The following is a 24,373-nucleotide window of genomic DNA, read 5'->3' on the forward strand; positions in this document are numbered from 1 at the left end:
GAATGTGAGAGAGGAGTAATACTAAATGTGCTGTTTTGTGCAAAACCAAGAAAGGCTTCGAAACGGAATGGAAAACACACCCCACAGAGTGCGACATAACAACAGTCGTTGGTTTGCACTCTGTGTAGGGTGTATGTGCTGCGCCATTTCGCAGCCGTACTTGGTTTTGTACAAAACAGCACGTTTACCCAATACAATGCACAACCAACTGGCCCCAATTGCAGCCTCACTGACAGTAACTGCAATGCACGAAAACCTCTATCACACACAAGAGCTACTCTTTCTCTGTTATTTCCACCGAAACGAAGGAGACGGAAAGGAACGGGCAACATACCTTGTAGTTTATGTCAGGTAGCATGTTGAGCAGGAAGCAGACTAGCTTCTGAGGGAACTCAAACTTGACCATCCAGAAGACCAACTCCTCCAGGAAGCTGTTGTGCGTCAGGACGGGCTGTAGTGAGGTGATCTCTGCACACAGGGACAGCAGAGGGAAAGGTGCATGCAGACCTAAACAAGACAGAAAGAAAAAGAAATGATCTTTCTCCCATAAATACTCCAGGATTGCTATGACAAGCAAGATTGTCAGATCCTCAGCATCCTATCAGTCGCATCAGCTGCCTATGAAGATCAAAGCACAAACTTTATAAAATAGCCCTTTTCCACAAGTCATCAAAAACAGTAGTAGATTGTTGCTGAGAAATTGGAGATTGCTTAAAATATCTGTTTGCCAACATAAACAAAGTTTTCACAAACACAGATCCAGTGCCTAATGTTAGTTCAAAAACGTGAATCTGTGAAGCAGTAACGCAAGACAATGAGCTCCAAAATTTCTTGTGTGCTGCTTGACTTTAAAAAGAACCTGGTGCACAGTTAATCTCAAAATACTATACAGTTAAAAAGATGCTATGTTCCAATCCTTCAAATATTTTTTGGACATCTGTCTTCTGGTACAGCATAGGCCGCTCATAGTGTAAGTTGCTGGAATCACAAATATCAGCACTGTAAGTGGTACCGCACTATAACCAAAACAATGTGTTCAAAGGCTGCACGTGTGTTCAAAACCTGTAGACCAAGCAGCCGCGCGTATCCAAATCGTAGCATGCGACCAATGAGTTTTGCATGCATTTAAATTTACGAACATTGAAAGGTTAATGTCCAAGTACCCATGGTCTTCATATGAAGCAGCCGTAAGTAATAATAATTTTTTTTTTAATCGACGGCGGACCGAAATTTCAGACGCAGTACAGTGTCTTGTCTGATTTCTCGGACTGATCAGCGTATGCACAGTGCCAAAAACATGGCGACCGCAGACCAAGCTGCCACCATATAAGTGTTGCCCATGCCCTCACTTTCATTATCAAGGTGGTTTCTCTGCATTTCATGTGCCGTACAGCCACTGCAACGCGTTTCGTTGACTCGGCACCAAACTACAACTTTGGTCACCAGCGGAGGTGTCAGGCAGCACGTTGTTGCGGGAAGTTCGCCCTTGATATTTTCGTACCCGTAGACAATCGCATAGAGATTACGTATACAATCACGCACATGGCTTGAACTGACAGCAGCACGTGCAAAGCGGAGTTTGGTTTCTCGGACAATCAGCCGTGGCAACTACTACGAATGCCTACCAGGTTTGTATGTGGGCACACTGTTAGGAAGGGCGGAAGCTCACAAGTGCGCATAAAGCCTAATAGCTCCAAAATAAATTTGCAGAACACTGCACAAAGCAGTGGTCAAGGCCGTGTGCTCGATATATGCGCATCACGACGACGTGCATCACAATGGGTGCACAGAAACTGAAGCCACGTTCAAGTGCAGAGCGCACCGCTGATAAGCAGCCGAGCAAAAGGCTCCTCCGTTGCCTAGACAATCACCGTGCGCCCGCATCGTGCTTTGGCCACTTCTTTTGTTTTTGTTTTCGTTCATTCATTCGCTCGCTCCTCGTCTCATGCTTCTCCTCCTCCTCCTCTGCATCGCCCTCGTTGCTCTCCCCTCCCATCGGCCAGTGCACTTTGTTGAGAAGCGTGCTCGCTGCCCCGCTAGTCGGAAGGACTTTCCCGCGGAAGCCGCATTATAACCAGTATTTCGTCTCGCGCAGCTGCGCTGTAAGCGGTATGCGTATACATGGAGTTCAATAGGAGGTTAAACGGGGGTCAGAAAAGGCCACATTGTAGCCAGTTCTGCCTTATAAATGATTACTTTACAAGTCGTCTAAGCTGTACTTGAATTCCATATACCATTTTTTAAATACAATGCCTGTTTTAAAAGCTCATGCAGCAAATTTTAAAAAATTAATGTCACAACCATTCAAATGCATTGATGTAGTCACCTTCAAAATACTCCCCATAGACACAATACACTGGTTCCAACTTTTCCTTCATTTCTGGAAAGACCCTTGGAAGTCCTCTTCTGTTAAGTGTTTCAGCGACTATATAATTTCTTTTTGAATTGTTGTCACAACAGAAATGCCACCCTCAGGGCGCCAATTTGCCCTTTAGGGAACAAAAAAAAAAACCCAGGGAGGGGGGGGGAGACTATATCGGGGGAGTAGGGAAGGTGTTCCAGCACAGTGGTGAAAGCGCATTCCAAAAACTCCCGCACTATCAATGCAGAGTGTGCAGGGGACATTATGATGGTACCAAATTTAGCAACCCTTTTTCAACAAACTTGGTCGCGCGTGGCACACACAATCTTTTGCATGCATCAGGGCCTCCACGTAGAATGCTGCATTGACAGTTTGACCTTCAGGTACAAACTCTTCATGCCGAATTCCATGGTAGTAAAGAAAACACAATGAATGTGACTGATTTTTGCTTTGTTCTTCCGTGCTCCTTTTGGCCTTGGCTCATCTCTTATTCCACTCCTTGCTCTGTGACTTCAGCTCGATGTCGTAAATCCAGGTTTCATTGCCAGTGAGAACACTTTGCAAGAATTCATCACTGTCATTTGAAGTTTTCCAATAAATGCAACATATTTTTTCATCAGAACTTTTGCGGAGGAGTCGGCAGTTTTAACACCATCTTGACACAAACCTTTTTAATTTTCAAATTTTCAGTCATAAGCCAGCAAACAGACGGCTTTCCCAATGGACAAGTTGGTTATTGTGAAAAAGACGACAACGAGGAGCTTTGAGGATAGACTATCCACCATCTTGGCTGTTTTGCTGTTCTCTGCAAGAAGCCTGTAAATATACTTTTATTTATATCCCTATCCATAACAAAATAAGGTCCTGCAAGGAGTTAACCAAGTTTAAACAAGGTGCAGTTCACAGACAGCCATTTTGATCACTAAGCATTTGACAGGAAATATTACCTTCAGAAATCTCCCACTAAAGCTACAACAGCCTTCAAAAGTTGAACTGTAGTTCTTACTTTTTTACGTGACAACTGCCTTTTTTTCAGGCATGTTATGCCCAGTGCCAGTCTCTAGATGTCCACGGAGCAGAATAAGCCAAATGTAAGAAAGCGCCGTTTATCATTGCACATTGAGCCCCTCCAAAGCCCATTACACTCCGGGTAGGGTGAAAGAGTACACGTGTCTATGAATTCTTGCCATTATACTTCCTGGACGGTTTTTCTTTTTTTTTTATGTCCAATAATGAGACAGTAATCAGTTGCTGGGTGATTTGATATGCTAGTTGATGCATCACCTCTTGAGCTACTGTTAATCAACATGCAGCAGAAGTGCAGTTATTCACATCAACCAGCTTTTCTTTCATTCTGCATCTGCTGCAAGCTAACTAAGAACGCCGAAAATATCTAGCTTTGTCCGCATCTGGGCAAGCCTACTTTCTGAGGGGGGGGGGCCACGAGTTGTCCTGAGGAAGGTCACGAAGTGGGGAACTTGTCTTTCGCAGAGACAAGACTTATTTCTCAGAGCAGAAGTGGAACACTCAATGCTGCGAAACTATGAAGTAAGCCGAGATGCTCACTGTAAAATAAAGTTTAAATATCAGTTTTATGTCCTTTTTTATTACATGTAATGAAGTTAACAGGAGGTCATGACCTGGTACGTCTATATTTCATTTGCATTTAACGCCCTAAGGGCTCAACGGTAAAGAGAATACATACAGGTAATTGGAGACATCAGAAATGGAAGACAGAAAGAGAAAGTAAAGCAGGGTTCTGAAAGGCAGTGAAACAAAACTGAAAATACACCGGGAAATAACTGTTACAATAGGCTAGAAATGGCGGGGGGGGGGGGGGGGGGGAGGAAGATGGAGAACTGCTGCACCAAAAGTGCACGAAGCAAACTCAGAAGACAAGCAAAGCACTAACTAAAAACTACCGGGAGAACTATGGGAACACAAGCCAAGCAAAGCATGAGTTACAGAACTACCTCAACGGTTAGTGGTTCCCAACTTCAGTAAAAATTAAAACATAGCTATTAAGTACTGCCTTTTCTAAGATAGCTAGCTAGCTTGTGCCTATATATAGGTACACAAAGTACTGTTAAACAGGTCTAGAACACCTGGACATAGCAAAATGGCTTTTTCACTGGAAGCAGCTGGTGAAGGGCAGGGGGGGCCGCTGCCATGCAACACTACAGTGTAGATGCACAACAAAGCCACGCCACAGCCGGTCACCAGCTCACCTTTCGTGAACATCTTGTACTCAGACACTGGAACAAGAGTAGGAGAGAGAGAGAGAGAGATCACAACAGTTGTGCCACCCGCAGAAAGAAAAAAAAATTGCTTTTCTGCTCCTTTTACTACCCTGCTGCCCAATGCCCTTACAGCAGGGTGAACGCTGTGAGATGTATTATCTGATTATCTAATCAGAAAGGTGAAAACACACCCTTACAATATTCATCTGCACCTGCCTCCATAGAAGCAGGAGACATCTGAGACAGCAGAATGTTGCTTGAAAAGCACAGGACATCTTGTAGAAGTCAGTGGTCTTTGCCAGCCCAGTCAATAATTTGTGCACACTTGTGTGAATATGTGTGAGGGCCTCGGCCCCAACACAAGACCTCTCATACGACTCCGTCACCCTGTGACGGTTATGCCAGCTGCCTGACGCCACTGTTAGGCTGAAGGCAGTCCAGAAACAGACTTAAGCCCTGGCTCCAGCCAATCCAGACAAAGAACTACATCCAGCTGCAAACTTGCCAGTGCCTCAGCATGCTTAGTTGCACTGGCTTCACCGGAAGAGCTCAGTAAAGTGGAGTAAGTAAGTTCCAAGTAGCAAAGGCCATGCAGCCCAGGGCCAGAATTCAGACTCAACATAATTGCAAGAAAAAGAATGGAAATAAATGGATAGTGGACAGCTTATGTCTTGTGAAGTAGGCAAAAAAGTGGATGTTAATGGCCACCACCAAATCAACAGCTCAGAAAATCCAGTGTCCCATACAGTACGTCACACCCATGTGATTATCAGGACTACCTACCTGGATGTACTGCCAAACACCTGTAAATAGTGAGAGACTCTTTCAAGACTTAGGTGCAAGCACTCTCACTCTTGACGGTAATTGAGCATAGCCTGTGACGATAACACAGTGGTCAGCAAAGAAAAAAAAAATGCAGCAATACAGTCTAAGCGTCAAGTGCAGTTGTTCCTTTTTCTCCATCAAAGGTTGTCTGTGTGCACTAATTTGTGCTTTAGCCCCCCCCCCCCCCTGTCCAGCCCCATTTTCAATTACCCAGACTACACCTTCTAACCAGAATATGCATGTACTGTCTACTACTGCTACGTCTCCTTGTCATGCTTTTGTCGGTTGCAATGTTATAAGTATGTTCCATGTCCTCCAATACACCACTTTTTATGATCAACTACTTCAGCACTATTAACTCTCACATCATGTCTGTAAAAAAGTAAACCACTTTCAATGATGCAATCACTATGGTAGAGCAGATGGGATGACACATTTTTCTATCGAGAAATCAGCCTCCAAAAAAATCTGACATTCCAGTAAAAGATAAGAAAACTGACAATAAAAAAAAATTCTTAGTTTTACTAATAACTGCAATTTCGCAAAGTAATCTCAACCTGCAGTTTCAATTTAAAGTCAACATGCATCACATCCATGAATTGGAGCCTTATGTGACAAGCTAAAGAAAGAAGTACAGTTAAACCTGCTTATAACGAACCTCGATATAACGAATTCCTGGATATAACGAAGTTTTTGTATTCCCCGCCGTGACTCCATAGAAGCACATGTATTTGAAACCTCTACGTTACGAAGTGGCAGCGGGAGACCCCCTCGATATAACGAATTTTCCCTGCCGACAACCTAGAGATTTCGCCCCAAATTTTGTCATTTTTGCGCGAGCAGCAACCGGAAGCACCTTCTTCGCCGCGACGAAATGCGAAGCGGTGGCGTCGCGCTTGGCAAGCTCGAATTCATGGCGCGAGAGCGAGCCCACGTGTGCGTGCGTGCGAGCGTGCGCGAGGCGGGCCTGCATCTCTCGACCCGGCAATCTTGCCGCCGCAGGCGTGACCTTTCCCCTTCCCTTCATTCAAACCTGAACCCACCGCTTGCTGCAGCTGACCCAGCCCACCAAGCCGGCACTCTCCTTTTCCTGTTGATGTTGCCGAAGAAAAAAACAAAACAGAAAAAAACTTTTCTTTTCAACGCGCTGGCTGCGTCACTCTCTGGTTACTGCGGAAGTCTTTGCGCTAACTTGACACTGTGCTACGACGCCATCGTGTCGCTCGCTCTACGTTTCCGACGTCTCGCACTTGTGCGAAACGACACGCGTCCATGCATCCAGTACCTGGTGTCACATTCGAAGGATGAGTGCTTCAACGAAGAAACGCGAGATATCGACCTTGTCTGCAGTTCCCTTTGAAGATAAGCCCACGCGGGCGCACATTTTTTCCACATCGCAGATCGCTTTCAAAATACGGCGGCCGCCGCTAACCTCCCTTTCTCGCCTCCCCCGCCGTACCTAGCGCGGAAGCGCGCTTCCGCCCCCCTCCCGCCCTTCTCCCTCGCGCGCGCGAGATTGAGTCTGACCCCCGCAAGCTTTCACTCGCACACACAGCGTACGGCGCGTGACGACGATGTTGCCAGGTTTGGACTCTACACGGAACCTCAAAGCAACGTCCACGGCGACGGCACAAATGCGCTTCGCAATAAAATGTGCTTCTGCGTGGTTACTACTCCGACGGCGACAGCGAATTCGCACCCCCTACCGGCAGCTTCTCCACGTTACCGGGAGCTTATCTCAAAGGCCATGCCTTTGTGCGCGGCAATCGGCAGAAAATACGTCATGGTGGCCATGTTGTAAGTTCACTATCGCTGGCGACTGTCGTCCGGGCGTCGCAACTCGAGAATCAAACGTCCGCGCGCATGAGATTTTGCCGATTTTGTGCCTGTGCGTGTAGAACAAGAAAAATAGTACGCACTAACCGTTTGGTGGGCAATGAGCGACTACGGCTTTAGCGGTCAGCCAATACATGGGGTTCATTGGGGGCTCGGTGGGGGAATCTTCGCGACTAGGTTTAAACCGCAATTACGCATTAAGCGGGTACGTATTAACGAGGTTTGACTGCACTATCCTTACTTAGTATAGCTGTCTGCTAATTTGCTGTCGCAATCGCAAAGACCTTCACCTTTCGGGCGAAACTGGGACTTTTTTGTTCATCGCAACTTTAGTGTATTGGGGGTAAATCTTGTGCGATAGTACATACGGTAAGCGTTTCTTTTTCCAATTTTCGTGCCGAACCTCCATATAACGAAATCCTCTTTATAACGAAGTTTTTCGGGAATTTGTCAATTTCATTATATCCAGGTTTAACTGTACTTACACAGAATCATTTTTATTTCATAGGAATCTTTCATTGCTGACTAGCGACAAAAAATACTGAATGTCAATTCAAGAACAGAATGCACTGCTTTACCATCTGTCAGGATGATAAGGAAACAAGAATGGGCCCGCTCCATTTGCGCTTGTAGATACAGTCCATGTCCGTTACAACGGATCTGCATACAACATACTTTTGAATCTAACAGACAATTCTACTCCTGCCTATATTATGACTCCAACAACGCTGCTCTGCGTATAAACACACAAAAAAAAAAAACAGGGCAAACCTAAATGTGAATATCCATGTAATACAAATGAAAACAACAGACCTGTTGACCCAGCGTGCTGTAATTAGCTTATTTCAAATTTAGTGAAACTGCTCAGACGTTGCCTATAACATATTAATTTGTCATTGATAGCTGCCAGCTTAACCATGTTTCCAGCAAGTCAAAAACACCTGGCCAGACTCAATGTCATCAATGCTCTTCTGAGCCAGGCCAGTCTTGATGAGCCCCTGGTAACGCTCAAGCACTGCTTTAGACGACACCAGGAACCTTTCAATGGTCTGCTTTTCTTCATAAAGCTAAAGATTCTACTCAGCAACTGGCCAAATTATAATTGGCGTCAACCGATTATCTGGACATTAACAATTCAGACAAGCTCGATTATTATTCACACTACTTCGAGGCACCATCACTGGCCCATAAATTTAATGTATATGCATGACCAAATCCTTAAGGCATGCTGTTCAATTGGGCGCACCTGAATGAATGTCAGTTAATTTGAAGAATGAGTTGAGTGGAAATAGCAATATTTTGGCTTTGATACGTCACTGGCATTGCCACGACATGGTCGTTGGACTTGCTCGTCACTCTCAGCAGTGACGAGCAAGTGCCGAGAGTGTCACTAGGCCTAACCAACATAACTTCGACGCCATAGCATACAGTGCATCAAAATGAACCAGCAACAATTCCAAAATGCATTGTTTTGATATGCTTTATTTCTCAACCCAGACATTCGCACAAAAAAAAGATGATAGGCTACTATTCCGAGCATCCAGAGAGTGAAGTGCATGACACGGTCAAGCAGTCTATAGCAAGCAGTGCAGCAGTGGCCAGATGCAGGCTCAGAGTTGAACTTGCCTCATACCTCAGCTGTATGACAGTGGTCAATGCTTGTTGCGAAAAATAAAAAAGAGTCCATTCTACGGACCACTGTTTTGTATGAAAAACAGTAGTCGATGTTCGTATTCCTGGAGGTGACAACACGCCCAAGCCGCGGGGTTGGCACGGTGGGGAGCTGGGCGGTAGGCTTGCCGCTAGTATGCCTGCCGTTAATCTCGCTGTTGTGCGAGTGTATATATGCTCTAGTGCGGAAAAACTACCATTTTTCGGTGACCAGCGTCCGGGAAAGGGCAGACAGTAAGGCGCCGTGCCACGTGGTTGTACGATTACCGCATAAACCTGTTTATATCTGTCATTTATTTATATTTCGATGTTTTCATCATTTCTGCAATCACTTTCAGGTTAGACAGCGGTATATGCTAAGTTCCGCCATTTAACAACATACCACGGCTCTAATTATGGATAGAACCAACTTCGAATACACAGACCTTTTTCACTGGATTTTTATGGTCCATTGTATCGAACATCGACTGAATGCTTCCATATGCATTTGTAGGCATTTCAAACAGGAAATTTCCAACCAAACAAGAAACAATGTTGCATACTCATGCCTTCTCAACTCACCACGACATTGTAAATAAACAAAATTGCAGCCTAACATTGACGGGCCATCACGATGATGGCATACATACGTGTGTCACGGCACAGGGCACCATTTGAAGGCGGTGCAGGTCTTAACACTACCTTAAACACATCAGTTTTTTGATGTGGTAAAGCTTCACATTGTTATTACCAAGTTGGCAGCCACATACTGAAGCAAAACAGATGACTTAGCACTGCAGTAGCAGACACTGGCAAACCATAACAATAAAAAGGACTTGGTGATGTTGCCTTTTGCTCTCACCAACAAAGCATTCCCAATTCACTGGCATAAAGCCCATACCCCACGTGAGCGATCTTGTGCACGACAGTGACGAGCGATGGCTTCGAGTGGAGAGACGGGCCCTTACACGAACAGAACACTGCTTCTTTTTGCTCGATCGCTCGGTTTCGGACACTTGGAATTCGTCACTCATCACCCAGAAATGCTATGAAAGACTGGCCCATAATAGCCAGCACAGGCTGCACAACAGTGACGTACTACCAGTTGTCACACAGAACAGGCAAACAATTGAATTTTGATACGTACAATGAAAAAAAAAAAAAAAACCTCTGCAAGGCCTTTACAAATACAGTTAAACTTTAATATAACGAACTTCAATATAAGGACATTCTTGATACAGTAGAACCCCGCTGTTACGTTCCCGGGTGCTGCGTTTTCCCGGCTGTTACGTCGTTTTCGGCCGGTCCCGGCACAGCTCCCATAGAACCCAATGCACTGGTAACCCCGCTGTTACGTCGCAACTGTGGGACCGTTCCCGCATCATACGTTGCGAACTGCCACACCGCGCCGGCCCGAGCGGCCATTTTGACTTTTCATGTTGCTTGGCTTGGTTGCTTGACGATGGCATTGGCCGCCCAAAGTGCCGGGGGCGACAGTTATTACGTATTTTCGGTTTCCGCCAGCAAAAGTATGGCCTTTGATATCCGCTTTTGCTATATAAAGGTGATGTCTATGACGCGTTGCGGCCCTAAAATTGGTTTTGGCTCATAGATGTTCCGTATAAAGTCCAAGGGCGATAACGCCGTCGCTGCGCACCGTATGCTTTCTTTCGCGCGCGAGACGCAGTCGTTGGCTCCCCTCGAACGCTTTCACTCACACATACAGCATACGTCGCCGCGCGCCGTATGCTGTATGTGCGAGTGAAAGCGTGCGAGGGAAGCCGCGCGGCCGTATGCTGATTGTGCAAGTGGAAGCGTGCGAGGGGAGCCGACGAAAGAAAGCATACGGCGCGCGGCGACGGCGTTATCGCCCTTGGACTTTATACGGAACATCTATGAGTCGCGCGCGCGGTCAAGCAGGGAGGAAGCGCGCCTCCTTCCGTTGCGCTCGAGGCACCAGCGAGGGAGCGAGGGGGGGGGGGGGGGTAGCGGGCAGCGTTGTGCTCTGGCATCATACTGCGCGGCGGCGCGCGCGCGGTCCCGCGGGCCGTATCTTGAAAGCGATCTGCGTGGGGGCAGATTCTACGCAGTGTAGGTGCGTCGGCGGCTCGTGGCTTTGTGCGTTCTGCGTGTTCTCGGCGCTCAGTTTGGGTTGAAGCGATAGACAACAGCACGAAGGTCACTTCGCTCGCTTCTGCAGCGGCGCTTAACTGCGCGTGTCCGCGCTCATCGAGTGTGATGTGTTCATGTTTGCCTGTGGACGCTGACACCATGTTTGTTAATTAGTTAATAACCGAATGTTTACAAGTTTATACAGACGATAAAACTACTATTCTTACTTTGTATAGCTCATTGCAATCGATACTTCGGCTGTCGGGCGAAACTACTTTTTGTCGCACGTAAGAATTAAAATAATATTGTGTGCAGTTCAACACTACTCCCATTTCTCAATTTTTCCTGTTTCCTGGCTCTTGCGTTTCCCGGCTCTTACGTTTTTTTTTTTTACGGTCCCGTGAAAAACGTAACAGCGTGGTTCTACTGTATAACGAAGTACCTATTTAACTTTTTATGATTTCTTGACCATAGAACACTGTGTATTTAGAACCTTGATATAAGAAAATGTTTTTAGAGCGTGGCTCTTAGGCAGCCATTGCTGCGTTTAGCGTCGGCATGCCTCGGCGTCCCTCGTAACCGAGCGAACGAGCACAGTTACGATGAAAGAGCGAATGCGGAGCGCAGCAGGGGATGAAATACCGTGAGAGCGAAGAGAGTGCAAGGATGCGAAAGCAGAGGAGGAGGGTGCAGCGGAAGCATGAGGAGAAAAGCAGAGTGCCACACGAGACATGCTCAATGGCGGCGACCAGGCAAGCGGCGAGCGCTATGGAAACAGAGCACTGGCATGGGCTTCGGACCCACTGCGCATGCACTACTTCACCTGCACCGCCGCCGCTAGAGAATGCGCCCCGCGCGAGCCACGCATTCCCATGTTCCTGCTTTCTTTCTGAACAATGAGTAACTCAACCGGTGCAAATGCTTCGTCTGCCACTGCTTCTGAACGAGCTGCCCGAGCAGAGGCTTAGCGCCGCCGCCGAGAGGACCCTGTCGTTTAGGCTCAAATTCTTTGCCACAATACATCGCGAATTCAAAAAACTTAAATAGCTGTGCTAAAAATTCGCATTAGGGAGTATCGTAATCATCGGTGAATTTGTTACCCACGATTTCAATCTAACGAAATTTCACTGCAGCCACGAAGGATTACTGAGACTATAAATGGAAATTTTCACAGATGCAGATGGTCAAAAGGTTGAATTACAAGCGGCTTCTAGCAAAAGTACCTCACAAATCATGCACTGCAGGACCAAGAGCGAAGCCGAAATGGAGCAACGTCATATTCCGTATAAAGACCAAGGATGATAAAATCCTATCGCACTCCGCGCGCTGTGTTCTTTGGGTGCTAGTGAAAGCGTGCCAGGCTGAGCTGTGAAGGATCGTGGCTTGATGAGCGAGCAAGGGGAAAGTGGGAGAAGGTGGCATAATGTGCACTGTCTTCCCACGCATTTAGTACTGGAGGCTGCGCATCTCGAGTTTTGAGACACGTGGAAGCAAGAAGCAGACAAAGTGTTCGCTATCTACTGCTGGCGCTTTTCACGATAGCGTCGTCCTACTGCGGGTAGCGCTATCAACCGCGAGGGTGGAGTGGGCACGAAGGCGTGGCTGGCTTGGCTTCGTGCCACCGATGTGAAGATATCGTTGACATGGCATGAAACTGTATCTTTCATCGCCGACTCTCAAATTCAACAAATTTTTTTTTTCTTTCTTATTTAAATTTGCTTTCTCCAATTGCCTCATATTTCAGGTAATATTGCGACCCCTTCTGATTAAGTAAAATCCGTCGGCAACTGTACTTACTAGCATAAAAGGTTGAATTTCAGTGTAATCAAAATTTCGATATAACGAAGCAAGTTGCCAATTTTAACGCCTATGTTATATCGAGGTTTAACTGTATTTTATCATGCTCTGTGCAGCAAAACAAATCAACTCAAATTATTAGAACATGTGTCACGCCAGTTTTGGTGCTTATTTGCTGCCCTCACACTGGTAACATAAGGTGAGTTGTCGCTAGCACGGTGTTCAACTTGTTGGCGACGAGTGGATGTAACAGCGATGTCAGTCGCATCACTTGTTGCTGCTGCAGACAAAATAGTTTAAATGGGGTTTATACTTATAAATATTTTTCTTGTCAATGCAAATGCTTAGCAAGCGTGTGTTTGCAGTTGAGAACTGCTGCAGCCTCGATATGCAAAACACCCATCAATGCAGCTCACCTTGGTACTCGGGTGGGCACTCCCAGTTTTGCAGCCGACGCTTGGCGTCCTCGTAACACTCGTAGTTGTGCCGTAGAAACTTTGCCTTCTCCTCATCCTCCACATCAACTGCACAGGGAGCAACAGACATATTTGCTAACAGTGCACAATAGAACACTGGTTTTAAGCACCATCATAACAGTGAATTTTATCCACGGTGGCTGCAACACCACAGAGGGGTCATGCATAAAGCATTACTCAAGGTTCAAGGGCATTTCAAGGATTTCACGAGTATGATGAAAGTGAAGCTCGGAAATACTGAAGCAGACCTTACTTACACAATTGTGTTCAAGGCTACACTAATTTTCTTTACGTCTTCTGCAAAACCACCTCAACATTATCCTCGCCTCCTCTATAGCAGCTGTTTGTCGGAACCTTAATAAAATTCACGGTTTAATGAAGTACTTCCCTGCAAGTACAACTTTGTTATATCAAGACTCAACAGCACAACGACTTCATTCTTGCGTTTTGGTTTTATTACTGTAAGAGGGCTGGGCAGTATCTGTACCATTGACTAAAACTTAAGTCGTACTGTTTTTAGCATCAATGTCTGCAAAAAAAAAAAAAAAAGCTATCTGAGGATGCTACTGTGCCTATCTATGCTAATAGTACTAGTATTCAGCCATGTTCCTTCCCCCCTCTCTCTCTAACAGGGAAATTAATTGAGAACCTCACCTTATCTGTGCCAAGAACAGTAGCACATTGCATTAACTACCATGTGAGGGGCTTTACAACCGCACATCCCATATTTCTGGTGAATTGGCTTTCATGACCCAAGGCACCTGTGCACCCATTTTCAAGTAATTAAAGGAGTGCATCTATTTTAAAGGAAAATTAAGGAGTCTCGAAAGCCTGATTCCAAAACTAAAGGTATTCGAAGGCTGTCATGGAGGTGCACATGGCCACATGCAAGATGTACCACATATAAAGCATAGCAGCAACGGCCTTTGAACAAAGACATGATTTCAGCTGAAACACAACAGACATTAGTAATTTCACGAGCAAGACGCATTAGCTTCCTGCATATAGAAATTCATTTCAATCAACTTGGCACGACAGTGCACTAGTGCTGACCAGCACGGTGCTGTAAAGTGGCTGAACAGTTTGCACAATTACTGGGATGCCTGATGCAAGAGCAGGCAGCAGCCAGTTGTTTTTAACAATAAAATATTCCAGGCGGTCCAGTGTTATCATGGCTCGTTTCATCTAAAGCGGCGGCTTTAAAAAGCTAGAGACTTGGTGGTATATAGTAAACACTGATAGTTGCATACTTGTTCCACTGCAGCACTGTTTTGACCATGTCTCTCTAGTTCAATTTATTTGTCGACTCTTGCTTTGTCAAGTTCTGCTCTCAAGAATACACAAAATGACCATTGAAGCATTTCAGTCACGCAATAATTATTGCCCGAATTGGGCACTTGTTTACAACATGCAAGTGAATGGGACTGCTATGAAAACGCAAAAATCTTGCACATTTAGAAAGAGAAAACCAAAATTTAGGGCAACACTTGACCTAAAAATGTTTCTCGTCAAAAATACACTTTGATCAAACAAGCAACTGGACATTTCATTAGAAAAGGTGACAAGCACTTCACTCTCTTCTGCTGCTGATGACACCTGCGCTGGGGTAATGTAACAATTCTGTTCTGATACTGTTCCTCTTCGCGTTTCCTCAGTCGTCCAAGCAGTGCTCCGTCCATGTTATCACCACATTCGGCCAGTACCGAACGGTGGGCAATAAGAAAGGAATCGAATTATATGAAAGGAATCCTTACATTATATTGGCCCTGCACTTTAAGGTTCAACACATAACAGAGGCGTGAGGATTCCACTCTGAAAACCCACAAGCACCACGTAGTATGAGCAGCACCTGACATGCGACTTTATCTCCTACATGCCAAGAAGTCAGTAAGGCCCCTGCAACTTACTGGCGGCGGCGCAGGTGAGAGTTCGATAGCTGAGGGGGTTGGTGAGTGCATGCGTCATCACTTGCCGCATGACAGCGCCCATCTCACTCAGCTGATGAAGCATGGTCAGGAAGCCGTCTGCCTCTTGCACTGCCTTCTGGCCCACTGTTCCTGCAAGCAAAGGAGAATAGCTGTAAAACATTGTCCACTGATTTCTACCAAGCTAGAGCGATTGAAGAAGCAGGGCATAAAAGCAAAAAAGAAATAAATATATCTGCCAACTCCAGATATTCCTCCGGCTTTGAACTGACAGAGACAGCAGCACCGTCTCACTGTGGACACTGTCATCTTGTCAAAAATAACATTTTCATGGTGCATACATTATAATTGTCCTCTACAGTTATGCCTGTGATGGCTTCCTAAATATATGACCATCAATGGCTGTCATTTTTAGAATCTGTATGAGGCACAAAATTTCACACAAATTGTCAAGCTCCACTACTGCACGAAAGCACTCAAGCTGTCGAGTCCGGCTCCCAATGACACGTTGCCACAGAAGCAGACTTCAAATCTCAGTGGGAGTGGTAGGTGAAGTTTTGTTTACAGCAATCTACTCCCCTAATCGCTTTCATGTCTGCCGGTGTTGTTCATGGAATACCAAAATCCTTTGTAAGAAAATTACAAAGAACTGTGCAGCAAGGATTCAAACTTATGAACAACAGATGGGCAGTCCAGGATTCTACCATATAAGCCGGAATATAAGTCAACATATTCTCTTGAAAAAAAAAACCTGGCTAAAGCCACCCCTCGTTTTATACAGTCAACAACTGATTATTCAGACATGCTTGATTATTCAGACAGCTCCACAGCACTGCCACTGGCCCCCTAAATTTAATCTATAAGGACGACCGAAATTTCGGGCACCTTACAGCACTTCGTGCAACAATTTGGACTCCAACATCACAACCGTGTGCTAATATGGCCACTGAGTCAAGCAAAGTAGCTATATTTTCGCTCTAAGACATCGCCGGAATGGTTATTTTGTTTTATCCATACCTCAAAGGCCCGAGTAAATTACATGAGGAGCGATGTCGTCGACCATGTCGGCGCTCTGCGAAACCAAAACTAGCGAAGCCTAGTCGATCTAGTAGTCGGTGATGAAAATTCGACGCATGCATTGACTGTACTTTCATCTATCTGTAGCGACAGCATGACAGTGGTCAAGATACGGGCCGTGATTTTGTAGCAACGCCTTCCGCTCGATTCTGTCACTTTTATCATTCACTGTTCATGACCACATGATTTCGCTGATAACACTGGGCAGAATGTCGTTCTGACCACTGATGAAGCCCCCAAAGTGTGAAAAAGAATTACATAACAGGCATTGCTAGAAAATCATGCCCCCGGAATGTCTAGGTCAAGGGCGTAATGTAAAGAATTGGCGTAATGGAAAAAATGGACGCACACTGCAAATCCAGTTTCAAGCTTCTAACTCCTGTTGGAGTTAGAAAAGGAAGAGTAGCAGATGCTTTCATCTGTGCAATGCAAATGGCCAATTAAAGAATGAAAATGTGCCCCTTCAAGAAAACCAGGAGCAGTTCACAGAGAGTGGAGACACTCACCGGCATCCACGCTGCTGCTGTGCTCACGCAGGTGCTGGACGAGGCGCAGGATGACTCGAGGCATCATGGACTCTGCCACGCAGAGCAGATCCGGAGGTGCCGGCGGCTTGCCAACTTGTGCCTTGGGACCATGCCGGTGGCAGAACCTGTTCGTAACCCAGAAATATGTGGGCGGACGGCAATGAGCAGCGCACCAACTACCGCAGAACTCAAGAGGCAAACAAGAACTGATTTTCCACCTCAGTGTATCTTAAGCATGTCTATAATCAAGCAAGTACTCCTTCCGTCGAACTTCTCACTTATCAGACAATAATCAGACCGAAACTTGAATACGCATGCGCTGTTTGGGACCCTCACCAAAGTAACCTTAACAAAATGCTACAATCTGTACAGAACTGTGCAGCCCGATTAATTTTCTCAGAATAATGATATCATTCTAGTGTTACCAAACTAAAATCTCGTGCACACTTCGGAAGTCTTTCATCACGCCGCAGAATAGCACATCTGTGTCTATTCTTCAAGTTTTATCACACATCACCCTGTAATCCTGCCATCAAGCCCAGCTCATCTTCATTTAAATTGCACCAACCACGAAAAAAGCTGTATACCCACCATCTGCTCGAACCACTGCGCACCTTTCTCCATTTTTTTGTCAAGTTATCACAAGATTAGAACGGCCTTCCGGCTCACGTTGTGCCCTACTGCAGTAGCACCGACCTCAAGACGATAAAAAAATGGTATAACATTTAGCGTATATGTAATACCCATCCCTCATGTCACCCTTCCATGGGGCCTTTGAGGTATTGTAAATAAATACGTAAACATATAAATAATAAATAAAAACAATTTTGCTCCATTTGTATTCCAAATGGACTCTTCTTGCCCTTCGTAACCGGTCAAGAAACCCAGCAGCTGCCATATCACCACAATCAGAAAGATATACGTGGACCAGAGAGAGCTGTATAACGAAGAGGATAATTGCGTGATACCGATCCTTGATGCCAAGCTTGCTAAATACAATATTTGTCATGAGATGGTAAGCAATACTCTACTATTTGTCTTTTTTCTATACAAGTTTCATTCTTGTGGCAATTTCATAGCTTGAGACTCAATTTAAAGGAACACTAACACTACTAAACTTCTGCAGTAGCAAAATGGTTCCTCGTGCTGTGCAAGGAGGCTTGGCAAGTCAGAAAAAAGTTGGAGGACACTTAAGCCTCGCCTTAAGAGTGGAATGCGATAGCGTTATCGGGCCTCGTTCGCATCGCATTTTTCTTTATGAGTAGGCTTCACTGCAACCCAGAACGTGGGAAAGCCAGCTTACAAAGACTAAGCTTACACTGATCTCCTTAAAGTCGGCTTCACTTTTAAACAGAAATGCATTGTTGGGAAGACGTTTTTCCAGGAGCAATATAAGTCGTCTTATATTAAAATGTGAAGGCCCTAGGACCTTTTTTTATTATTTTATTATTGTTTGCTATTGCCCTGACGCGCGCGTGTCCAAAATGCATTAGGCAGGCTAAGTCCTAATTTGACCTGCCGTAAAGTCCCTATACCTTTGGAAAAGTACCACAATCCTTTGAATAACGCCGCTTCTCTCTCTACTGTATCTCTGATTAGACGATAGCGTGCGCTTTCACTTCTTTATATATATTTTTTTTCTGCCTCGGAGCTGCTGCTGCCGCCAACGACGGCAGCGGCAGCGCGTGCCCGGCCTGAAAGCTTCAATGGGAGCTTTCGAGGGGCACCACCGTCGACTTGTTTTCGTCAGCAAAAAGTCAAGAAAAAATAAGCGTTTTAGGAGAGGAGATGGCGGAGGAGAGAGTAGATGGCGGTACTTTTACGATATAGGGACTTTAACCGGCCAAGGATGCGAGCACCATCTGGATATGATTTTCGCAAGTAACCTACCCGAGCACGCCGCTGTTGCTATGGTAGAAATGCTGGAAAAGGGGTTTGTGTTTGAGTTTCCTCGTAACAGAATTAAGTTTTCTGGTACATTTAAATTACAATCCGACGCCACCATGTTTGTAGGTTGTGGTTAAGTCGTACTTTACCATTTTTCTGACGGATCTCACTGTGAGAAATTCAAGTTTTGTTCACTAACACCTTGCGCCACGCGGAGGGCCTGCATGGTCTGGGTGGTTCAGGATGATTTTCTCCACCACAGATCCCGACACCCACGCTGCCACCGACGTCGACACCACATTTTATGCGACACGGGGCCCTTAACGCTATCGCGTTAAAATGCAACAACAAAAGACACAGAGGTGACACTGCCCTGACATGCTTTGACCAGCCTGAAGTGGCACCATAGGTTTTGACATCTATTTCGGTGTAGATAATCTCTTATCGGTAATGGCATGCAAATACTCAATTCAAATTAGTTGGCATTCAATTCGGTTCGAAAGACGCTTTTACTATTTAAAGTATTCTAACCCCCAAACCTTCCGAAATGTATCCAGAACGTGTTTTAATTGCAAAGCCGCAGAGGAATTACGTAGTTTCGTGAACGGTGCTTATTAGCTCACTTTGCGCATTTTCGCAACGGCTGTACCGGTGTTCTTGCATAGTCGCCAGCACGTGGAAATGTGCACGGGAGTGAGAATGCTGCTGGTCGGCTCCTTATAGTCAGCTTCGCCGCAGTACAGCAGTGTTACGCAGCGAAGCATACAATACGTATTGTAGTGAAGCATACTTGCTGTGCAGTGAACCATACCGAAAGTGTAATGGGGGCACCGTCACCGGGCCATTGCTGGTGCTGATGGTTACCCAACAATATCAGCTCAAGTACCCATACCATACTGCCTCTTCATGCATCCGGACAACACCAACCGCCAAGTGTAAACCTCTGTGTCTGCTACTAATCTGGCTAAGTGCCTAAAAGCACCGTTTCTGGACTACAAATTCAACCAAGTACAGAACCGCTTATAGTGCAGGACCGGGTATAGTATGGTCTCTTCAGACTCCCGTTAATTTTCCCATAGCACTCCATGTATACGCATACCGCTTACAGTGCAACCGCGTGAGACGAAATACCGATTATAATGCGGCTTCTGCGGGAAAATCTCGCCGATAAGGGCGGTAGCGAGCACGCTTCTCAACGAGGTGCGCCCACCAGTGGGAGAGATCAACGAGGGTGATGCAGAGGAGGAGCCTGAGATGTGAAGCATGACCAAGGGCGATAAAATCGGTGCCGTGCGCCGTATGTGCGAGTGAAAGTGCGCGGGCAACGCGCGCCTTCACAGGGAGCGAGCGCACAGCGGAGGGCAAACGAGACTTCTATCGCGCAAAAGGCCATGGGGGAATGGAAGGGAGGGAGGGGGGGCAACACTTCGCTTGCCGGTTGGTACACGCTGGAGCTCCAATAGAATAACAGCGCATGGGACAGGATTAAAGAAAAGGGGCAGAGAAAGAGAAACATTTAGCGCTTCATTTGTCTTTTTTCTCTTTTGTCCTGTTCCCATACGCCATTATTTTATTTAGCTTCAATGGCAAACTCAGTTAAAAACCTGACTGTAGATACCAAGAAACCTAGAGATGTCCTCAACATCGAAAGCTCCTAAAGAGGCTCCTTCCACATCAGCACCCATGGAAAGACTTCGATAAGCGCACCAACCAGCAGCAATCTTCGCTTCCCCAAGCACAGGTTGAACGATACGTGCATGATGAAATTTTGAGCCAAAAATGAAGATCCGTGTGAGTGGTGGTGCAAGCATGGTGCTCAGAGCTACCCACTGTTGGCTCTACTTGAGAAGATATACCTGCGTATACATGACAAGTGTGTCCAGTGTTTGCAGTGCCTGGAGGAATTGTGACATGCAGGAAGGTGTCACCGCTATTTGAACATGTTGAGCTGCTATCCTTCCTTTAAGAAAACATTAAACAACTGCAGTTGTGATACTGTCAAGCGAAAGTGTTGTACTAGTGAATTTTGTTGACCTTAAAGCATAATTTCTCGGTACATTACTGCTGTGCAACAAACTTGCTTTTTTTCGTACCTCTGGTTGATGGTATTTTTGCAAAAGCCGATAGTATTCGTTTTCTACAAATATTCGATTCACACTTGGTTTTCATTATTCGAATTTGCTTCAAAAGTGAAAATTTGATATTCACACACTCTTACAAGTTATCAGCAAAGAAGATCTACGTTTCACTCTAATATAACCAAAGTTCAAGTTAAGAAGTTTCAAGAGATTTTCCAGCCCTAGAACGGCCAGAATGTGAGAAGATACTAAAAAATTCAGCCAGGTTTCATCGCTAAATTAAAAAGAAAATGGAAGTTTGGCCTTTAGACTCTCCCCTCGTAATCGCCACTTTTTCTGCCAAAATGCCGAAAAAAAAGTTTTTGAAGAATAGAACTACAGAAAGTTGAGCTAGTTGGTATGGATTCATCGTGAAAGAAGGTAAGACGTGCAGACACGGATACAAGAGAAGAGAACCACACGTTGTGTTGTCTGGTTCTCTTCTCTTGTGTCAGGGTCTGCACGTCTCACCTTCTTTAATGATGTTTCGAATACTTTTCAGGCAAAAACCATTTTCGTATTGCTCCTTCTGCTGCCCCTTCAATAATATTGCAAGTCATCATATGAAAAAGAGATATTTTCTCTTAAACAGACACTAAGGAGAAAAATATTTAGCGTTTATATTTTTCTGCGATACGAAAAAGGCCACTGCTACTGTGAAAGGAGGCTTTGTAAGCCACAAAAGACACAAAAACGAAAAAGTATAGGGTGGCAATACCACCTTGATGTTTCTGCAACAACTCACTGTGACAAATTTTGACAGAATTATCAGTAAAAATGGACTACATTGCATTGAAAACAAGCCAGAGTTGTAGATTAGTAAGTTTCAAGAATTTTTATTGTGCCAATAAAAGAGTTGACTGTTGGGCTAGTTGGTGTTTAGACATAGGAACCATTGTTAAAAGCGCAACACCACACACAAGATAAGACCAGACGAGCACAGGCGCAGACCAGACGAACACAGGCGCCTGTGCTCGTCTGGTCTTATCTTGTGTTGTGTGGTGTTGCGCTTTTAACAATGGTTCCTATGTTTATTGTGCCACAGTGGCCATATGAAAAATTAATTAGAAATCTTTGACATGGCACTAATGCACCGGCACTGGAGTTTCGGCACACAATTGAAAAACCAAAAACTTGACTTTCGACTTGTCCAAAAATATTCAATTCATTAGCGCAAAATTAAAGAAAATGGACTTTTGAAAGAATACGTTGTCAGTATAAACTAATTTAGCGTTTCTCTTTATGTCACTTTCGAGGAACAGAAAACTGGGTGAGTTGATGCTGGTTCATGATTACAGGCATCGCAAAGCAACCAGAAAGAACAGTTTGTCCTGTTGAATGTTCTACCTACTCTGTCCCTGTTGTTTTTTAAGAGCCTGTAACTATGAGATATTCCCACAAGCTTGTCGGTGCCGTGGCTTTGCTCACCCATCTTCGCGCATGACGCTGGCATCCCCACAGTCGCAGGCGCCGCCTGCCTGGCTGCGGAACATGTTGAAGTCGTGCCCCTGGTGGTTGCCCTGCTGGAAGCAGTCGGCACACAGGGACATGCATGGTGAGATGCCACACGTGCGGCACCGGTACGCCACAAAGTTCGCCGTCCACACCAGGCCACACGTGGTGGCATTGTCGTACCGCCGCACTGCAGAGAGACAGACAAGAGATGTGGGAGTGTGATGAACAGTTGAAATGTGGAATAAAATTGAAGCACCAAGATTATTGGTGACAGCAACCCAAACTGCTTTTGCTTAAGTGAATGAAGGCACCAAGCTTGTCTGCATGGATGCAGAATCTTCTCATTTTAACAAATATCGGCATTTCAGTTGTCCACATGACGGTTAAGCAAACTTAGGTCTACAGAAAAATCAGGAATCACGAATGGTGGAAGCAAAACTGCACAACAAGCAAAGCAATTTCTCGTGTCACTGAACAGACCAACGGTTAACTTGCACTGATTCAGGTACGCCTAAAATATTGCCGCTATCTATACTGAACATTTTGTTTTGGTTTGTTTGTTTATCACCATATTTTAAGTCCTCTGTGGAAAATAGTACAATCCTGCCACTGCCTTTCACTTATTCAGAGACTGATAGCAGAAATTCAGCTTTCCCTATTTTCTTTCTGATACACAAAGAAGAGCAAGAGCTAAAGATTTATGGACCAAAATTACAATGCTTGAATTTACTGATTAGCTTTATCATTTATACTTTAGGGCACATGTGGCAGTTGCACAAAGTGATCAAGGCACATTCAATAAATGGCTTGTATTGACGTCATCAGACACCATCTTGGAACACTAGCATGACAAGAAGCTGCATGAACAAGAAATGTGACAGTATGACAGGCACGTCCTGCACTGAGCAACAAACCGACAACAGCAATAATTGAATGATAAATGGTCACCGTTAAAAACCAATACAATGTATGTGTGGTAATACAGTCCACTAACATTATCGTGGCTGCCATGTTTAGGTACTAGCACGGTAAGAAGCTATGTCTGTGATGTCATGTGAAAACTATTACTATAGATTCCAATATTAGCACCAGTTCTGAGATATCCATCCGTATTAGGTGGCATGCAATTCATTGCTTCTCAGTTCAGCAGTGGGTTACAAAAGCTTTTTGTAGGAAAACAATACATAGAATGCCAACGTAATTTGTGGCACATTTCAGGCTCCGATATCTCAAAACTGATGCTACTGTAAGGATTTATGGCAAACAGCGTGCCTTGAGCCCATGACAGCTACAACAGCAACTGCAATTGTGCTGAGTAATTACTAGCAAGGCTAACCAGCAACATTTTATTAAGTAGCTAACTGAAGATTATGATTTCAAGCGTTATTATTCATTGAAGCAATGACAACCTCTCCAAGTAAATAAAGTGTTCATAAGTAGAATTATACTATTTGCAACAAAGAATTTTTAAGAAATCTGATGCAACCAGAAATGACAGGAAACAGGTTAAATATAAACGCCTTAAGAATATTTTTCAAAGTTTATATGTAAAGTGTTAATTTAAGGGTATAGACTAATTTATATTAAAAGAGGAACAGTGCAAATTACAGTAAACAAAAAATTAGATTACTACAAGAATGTCATCAGAATGTCTGCTGTTCAACACAGCATATCTTTAGATGTTGGTCGCATTGGCGATGACAGTGCAGATGTAATTACTCCACCCACTCTGATAATAGATATTTAAAACTGGCTCCTTTTAAAAGTTTAAGTTCAAGCTTATTAGGAAGTGTCATTCCACCTATAAACCTGCCTCAGGTTCTCATTTCTTGGACTAACAATTGATAACTGAAATGCTCCCAATTCGGTGCTGTACTCACAGACAACTTTCTGCAACGATGAAGGGAAAAGCTATGAAGGCGAAGTACGCACAAGTAACAGTGCTCCTGAAAAAATTCCCACTTTCTCCTCTGCACTAGTTTAAGAAGCTAGGGAAGAGAAAACAAATATCTTATTTACAATGCCAAAGTAAGACAAAATACATTGTTGCGTGTTAAATTTGAGTTATTTTCATGCTCATCTCTTCC

General features: G+C 44.8%; 1 protein-coding gene across 1 annotated transcript in view; it reads right to left on the reverse strand.

Annotated features, from left to right (window-relative positions):
* The window catches only part of LOC119440389 (E3 ubiquitin-protein ligase Ubr3-like), a 46,778-nt gene that overhangs the window by 7,880 nt on the left and 14,525 nt on the right, over nt 1–24,373 (reverse strand). The window contains exons 2-6 of the mRNA XM_049662900.1: nt 22,260–22,473; nt 16,807–16,952; nt 15,206–15,355; nt 13,239–13,346; nt 335–468 (exon numbers count right to left, since the gene is read on the reverse strand). Coding sequence (XP_049518857.1) covers nt 335–468; nt 13,239–13,346; nt 15,206–15,355; nt 16,807–16,952; nt 22,260–22,473 — 752 coding nt within the window. The remainder of the gene's footprint in view (nt 1–334; nt 469–13,238; nt 13,347–15,205; nt 15,356–16,806; nt 16,953–22,259; nt 22,474–24,373) is intronic.

Source organism: Dermacentor silvarum, chromosome 2 (genome assembly GCF_013339745.2).
Source record: "Dermacentor silvarum isolate Dsil-2018 chromosome 2, BIME_Dsil_1.4, whole genome shotgun sequence".
Taxonomy (NCBI): domain Eukaryota; kingdom Metazoa; phylum Arthropoda; class Arachnida; order Ixodida; family Ixodidae; genus Dermacentor; species Dermacentor silvarum.